At 43.2% G+C, this 6,423-nt stretch overlaps 1 protein-coding gene across 1 annotated transcript; it reads left to right on the forward strand.

The window, feature by feature from the left end:
• Window positions 1-2,674: 2,674 nt before the first annotated feature.
• Window positions 2,675-3,490, forward strand: LOC137927565 (uncharacterized). Its single transcript, XM_068771342.1, has one exon. It carries the CDS (start codon window positions 2,675-2,677, stop codon window positions 3,488-3,490), a length of 816 nt encoding a protein of 271 aa, XP_068627443.1.
• Window positions 3,491-6,423: the final 2,933 nt, after the last annotated feature.

The following is a 6,423-nucleotide window of genomic DNA, read 5'->3' on the forward strand; positions in this document are numbered from 1 at the left end:
CTTCACCGCAATGTTCTACTGCATGCCAACAAGATTAGAGAACATTTGCGTAATTCCTTTAATAGATTAATACTTAAATGAACCGTTGTAATTTAAGAAGAAGAAAGAAGAGAAAATTAAATTAAAGAAAAGAAAACTATAACTAAAGTTATGAAAATAATAACAATATATTGATTACGATACACCACTACACAAAACTTCTCTTATATATACCACTTGATTTTTATTCTTTTTCTTAACTATGGAACCCACGAAGTCTGGTATGACTTGTCTATTAAATTTATAAATTATTATTTTTGGCAGTTCTATTAAACCAGAAGTGCTTAGTCCTGAAATAAGTAGTGATAAGTGATGCACAAGTTTTCACTGTATTAACAATGAACACTTGTGGGTCACATAAGAACCATTAGATCCTAAATAGATAATAATATGAATTCATTTAATTATTCTCGGAAGCTGCATGTAGAAAATATTTAGAGTTATCTTTGCGTGCAAACAGGTATGGAAAATATCGCATAAGGACATAGGTCTGTGTATGAAGCGAACACGTGTGTCTGACACTGTGATACAAAATCGGCTTTTCTGTGAATTCGGATCGATGTGCAAACAGCGTTCATCGGTATAAAGCTGCAGCTGACAGCGCGGGCGAGCAACACGAATCCCAGGAATCAGGGGCGCAACTACTGTATGCGTGCGAGGGATTATTTTAATTTTTCTCTGGGTATGAACTTATCGATCGACTTCAAGTCACTTTTTAGTAACAATATTACACGTATTAACTGGTGATTAATTAAACTTTTAAAAGCTTTAATGTGTTGAATGTATAATTTACTAGATGTCAATTAATATACCCCAGTAAACCCTATCGAAAAATCGATGGTTTCTGAAAAACTGATAACGTAATGCCTAAAAACCGTTTTTGAAATTCTATTATTACTGCATATTATTTAATTATTGTTTACTATCTGTTCCTGCAGACTTTTACAGCTACACGTTATTGGCCTGTCGTATTGCAATAAAAAAGTGATATATTTCATATTTCAGATCGTTTATACCTAAAAACATTTAAAGTTTTCAACTTACCAATGAGCTATTTATTTACTTCTTTAAACTTTTTGACATAATAACCACTCAACTTGTAAATGCCATATGTGTATGAACGTTTAATATCAATAATATCATATGTATTTTTTATCGTTTTTCGGCAAATCTTTAACTAAACGCTATATATTCCACAATCAATCATAAGTAAAGATGTATATGTTCATCAAGAACAATAATACAATATTTAAAAACTTAAAAAATGTTTCGACATTTATCGAACGCTATTTAAAAAGGTGATATTTGATTTCAGAATAGCATCCCTCGCCGATCGTTGCTACGGTGATGCCCTTTGATGCAATATACATGTATGCGTGCGTTTGCAATATTATTTCTCAGTGTGCTGTTCGCTTTGTGTCAATTTTAGCGGCGGATTAAATAAAAAAGATTAGTTACAATCTAAAGGTTATTCTTTTATAAAATAATAAATTAGTGATTTTTATTATTTATTACATCTAATATTATAAAAAAGACGTATTTAAATTTATGATCTTTCGAAGGTATTTTTTGACGAAGCTACCTCTCCTCGAGTTCTAAACCATATGATTGAGTAGTGGTAACCTAGCGGTAGAAGACTGAGACTTGACATCGTAGGTCGCGAGTTCTTACACAATACACACAATCCCCGCGACTGTGGAAACCCTTTATGATATTCCTGCAAGTGTATAAATAGCCATGTCATTTTTTCAATACAAGCATTCTGTAAAAAAATTCCGTATGGAACAGATTGGTGATATATCACACAATCGATAAATAATTTATAACACAATCGTGTTTCTATTTTGTTCATGTCACCTTATCTAAAATGTCATTAATTCTCTTAAAGCAGAAACCAATTACAGTCTCCCAACCTTTAATATTATAAATAATTAATAAATATATTTTAGTGTTTTGATGGGACTTATGACATGTTTTTTGTATCAATCCATTCTTTATTTCTTTCTATTTATTTTAATTTAAAAATAGTGATTGTTGAGGTTTTCACTTAGCTTAAGGAGCAAGTGGTTGCTTACTACTTTTAATGTTAAAATTATCGACGATTTAAAGGTGAGTGTTAATGTCAACTCGAACCATATGCAACTGTAGTGATCTCACTAACACTAGTCACTTTATTTAAATTGTTATTTGTCAAAATTTTTATTTATATTTATTTTAATACAAAAGATTTTATTTACATAAACCTAAACACCTAAATTAATTTAAATTATATCTACTTGTAATTGTTTATGTGTATTCATTAAATAAATATTCTAGGGTCAAACTGACATTGTACGCAACATTTATTTTAGCAGTCTAGCTGCGACATTTGCTTGCCGGCCGGCTATGTAGGTCACGGCCCGCCGTCGCCCGCGCAAACCCCGCTAACTCAGTGCAGCGGCTGCGCCGGCGCGGGATCCAGTCCCGGTACGATTTTGACGCGGAGCGCATGTCAGTTTGCCCCTCAACTTTCTCGCATAAATACGTTGGTTTTAGTATAAGTTTTCCCATTCTGCCCTCGCACCTTCTATTATTCTAAAAAGCTTGCTACGTACCGACGCACGCATGCTTTAGTGGTGACCACCTTTGGAACAAAATGGCGAATGAGGAGAACAAGAACAAAGGATCGGATGAACACGTGCTGAATCGCGTCGCGGTAAAAGTACCGCCGTTCTACGCGGCAAAGCCAAAACTGTGGTTTGCGACGTTGGAGAGCCAGTTTGTTTTAGCTAACATAACGTCCGATGCAACAAAGTATCATCATGCAGTCTCACAGCTGGAACCGCAGTATGCGGAAATCGTCGAAGATATTGTTGAGGGCCCGGCCGCGACGAATAAATACGAAACACTGAAAAATGAACTAATCAAGCGGTTGTCTGCGTCTCGGGAGCGACAGGTACAGCAATTGCTTCACCATGAAGAGCTAGGTGACAGCAAGCCATCACAGTTCCTGCGTCGGTTAAAGAGCCTGGCCGGTTCTGGTGTACCGGATGATCTGCTCAGAACCCTCTGGGCCAGTCGTCTGCCTAGCAGCGTGCAGCCCATCATCGCGTCTCAGGCCAAAATGACGCTGGATGAAGTCGCCGAGCTCGCAGATCAGGTCCTAGATGCGGTGTCACCGACCTCTCAGGTCGCAGGAATTTCGGGTACGTCTTCTGGTGGATCTAGTGAGATAGCCGCATTGACCCGACAAGTACAAGCATTGACGGAAAAAGTCGACCGTATGTCGCGGTCAAAGTCAAAAAATCGGAATTTCTCAAAACGTCGAGGTCGTTCATTATCATCATCTAATAGGTCTCACTCAAACTATAGAAAGTTCCCAATCTGTTGGTACCATAGCAAGTTCGCGGACTCAGCAAATAAGTGTGTCAAGCCCTGCGATTTTACGGGAAACGCAAAAGGCAGTCGGTGATGGCGGCCGACGACTGCTCGACTACCGGTCGCCTATTCGTCACGGATAAACGAACTAAACTACAGTTACTAGTCGATACAGGAAGTGACTTGTGTGTGTTTCCCCGTAAATATTTAAAACAATATCGCTCAAAAACAAATTTCGAGTTGTGTGCAGCGAATGGCTCAATTATTCACACTTACGGTTTTTACAACTTAGTGCTTAATCTAGGCTTGCGCCGTGACTTTCCGTGGAATTTTATTGTAGCTGACGTTACGAGGGCGATAATAGGCGTTGATTTCCTTTCACACTACAATATTATGGTAGATGTACGAAACCAGCGACTCATCGACGGCGTCACAACGCTCGCGACTGTAGCGTCACTCGCGAATACTAACGAGAGTATTTCTTCGGTGAAGGTGGTATCTGGTCACTCGGTGTATCACGACATACTTGCCAAATTCCCTGAAGTCACTCGTCCACACGGCGTTCATCGCACACTGACTCACAACACAGTTCACCACATCCGCACTACACCTGGGCCACCGGTCTCTTGCACACCACGCAGGCTTGCGCCTGATAAACTTAAGATTGCCAAGTCGGAGTTTGAGGCTATGTTGCAGAACGGTACCTGCCGTCCTTCGGAGTCTGCATGGGCTTCACCCCTCCACCTAGCCCCCAAGAAGGACAACGGGTGGCGTCCTTGTGGGGATTACCGCATGCTGAATGCCCGAACTGTACCCGACAGGTACCCTATCAAACACATACACGACTTTTCCCATTGTTTGTCAGGTTGCACAATCTTTTCTACCATTGACCTGGTAAAAGCCTACAACCAGATCCCCGTGCATCCGGATGACATCGCGAAGACAGCCATCACGACGCCGTTCGGTCTGTACGAATTTCCTTATATGACGTTCGGACTTCGTAATGCCGGACAGACGTTTCAGCGCTTCGTCGATGAGATGCTACGGGGCCTGGATTTCACCTACGCTTACCTGGACGATTTTCTTGTATTTTCTAGGGACCAGAAGACGCACGAAGATCACTTGCGACAACTTTTCGCTAGGCTGAAGCAGTACGGCATGGTCGTCAATACGGCCAAATGTGTGTTTGGCGCGCCGGAAGTCACTTTTTTGGGCTATCGCATTTCAGGTAAAGGTACCACACCGCTGCCGGCGAAGGTTGAGGCGATCAAGGTTTTCCCTGTCCCTAAAACAGTGAAAGAACTTCGTAGGTTCCTCGGGATGGTAAACTTTTACAGAAGGTTCATCCCAAGTGCAGCTTCACAACAAGCTCCTCTCAACGCGCTTCTCACAGGATCAGTGAAAGGCTCACATCCTGTTGATATCACTGGACAGTCGCTCGAGGCTTTTGAGACATGTAAAGAAGGCCTATGTCAGGCCGCCTTGCTGGCTCATCCCAGCTGTGACGCTAGATTAGCGCTTGTCACCGACGCGTCCGATAAGGCTATTGGCGCCGTCTTGCAGCAGCAGTCGAGGAACGATAGGTCGTGGGAGCCACTAGCATTTTTCTCTCGTGGGCTGAGTTCTTCTCAGCAAAAATACTCGCCCTACGACCGAGAGCTGCTCGCCGTATATGAAAGTATAAAATACTTTCGCCACATGCTCGAGGCCCGAGTCTTCACGGTCTATACAGACCATAAGCCGCTGATTTACGCTTTTCACAATAGGAAAGAAAACTGCTCGCCCAGACAGTTCCGTCACCTGGATCTGATCGCGCAGTTTACCACCGATATACAGCACATATCCGGTAAAGACAATGTGGTGGCTGATACCCTCTCGCGAGTTGCAGAAATTTCCCAGCCAGTAGATCCGGAGCAGCTGGCAGTCGCTCAGCACTCCGATCCAGAGCTCACTCAACTCGCAGAAGGCTCCACGTCACTGTGCCTGAAAAAACTTAAGGTTCCAGGCTGCAACACGGAGCTGTTCTGCGACGTCAGTACCAACGTGGTACGGCCCTTCGTCCCCAAGATGCTACGGAGACGGGTATTTGAGAGCCTTCATTCTCTCAGTCACCCCGGGACTAATGCAACAGCCAAACTAGTCTCCGAGCGTTACGTGTGGCCAGAGGTAAAAAAAGATTGCAGGAGCTGGGTGCGAACGTGTTTAGCGTGTCAGCGTTCGAAAATTACACGCCACACAAGCGCTCCCGTTGGCACCTTCAAACTTCCTGCAGTTCGTTTCAAGTTCGTCCATATCGACCTGGTAGGACCATTGCCTCTGTCACAAGGTTTTAGGTATTGTCTCACCGCCATCGACCGCTTTACGCGTTGGCCTGAGGCAATTCCTTTGGCAGATATTTCAGCCGAGACAGTGGCACGAGCCCTACTCAGTGGCTGGATATCCCGATTTGGTTGTCCTGCTGACATAGTTACCGATCGTGGCAGGCAGTTTGAATCCGCGTTATTTAAGAATCTTTCACGCATTTCTGGATTCAACCACCGCCGAACCACAGCCTATCATCCGGCCTGCAATGGTCTCGTGGAAAGATTCCATCGACAGTTGAAGTCTGCCATAGTCTGTCACGGTGATGGGAATTGGGTAGAATCTCTCCCGCTTGTTTTGTTGGGTGTTCGAAGTGCCTACAAGGAAGACCTGCACGCTACCTCAGCCGAGCTAGTATATGGCGAACCACTACGCCTGCCAGGTGAATTTTTTGACTCAAAGGTCGACTATACCCTAGACTTGATGGAGTTTACGTCAAGACTACGGAGTATAATTCAGAGCTTGAAGCCTTCACCTGCAGCTCGCCATAGTGGTACGCGTCCGACGTTCGTTTTTAAGGAGTTAGCCACTTGCAGTCACGTATTCTTGCGTGACTGTACTGTCGGCGGTACCTTAAAACCCGCGTATACCGGACCGTACGAGGTGCTTCAGCGTGACGATAAAGTTTTCGCTATCCTGGTCAATGGTAAAAAAGTCACAGTATCG

The sequence above is a fragment of the Battus philenor genome, unplaced genomic scaffold, assembly GCF_028537555.1.
Source record: "Battus philenor isolate CCGP_79_NKW_IND1 unplaced genomic scaffold, ilBatPhil1.0.hap1 SCAF_34, whole genome shotgun sequence".
In the NCBI taxonomy this organism is placed as follows: domain Eukaryota; kingdom Metazoa; phylum Arthropoda; class Insecta; order Lepidoptera; family Papilionidae; genus Battus; species Battus philenor.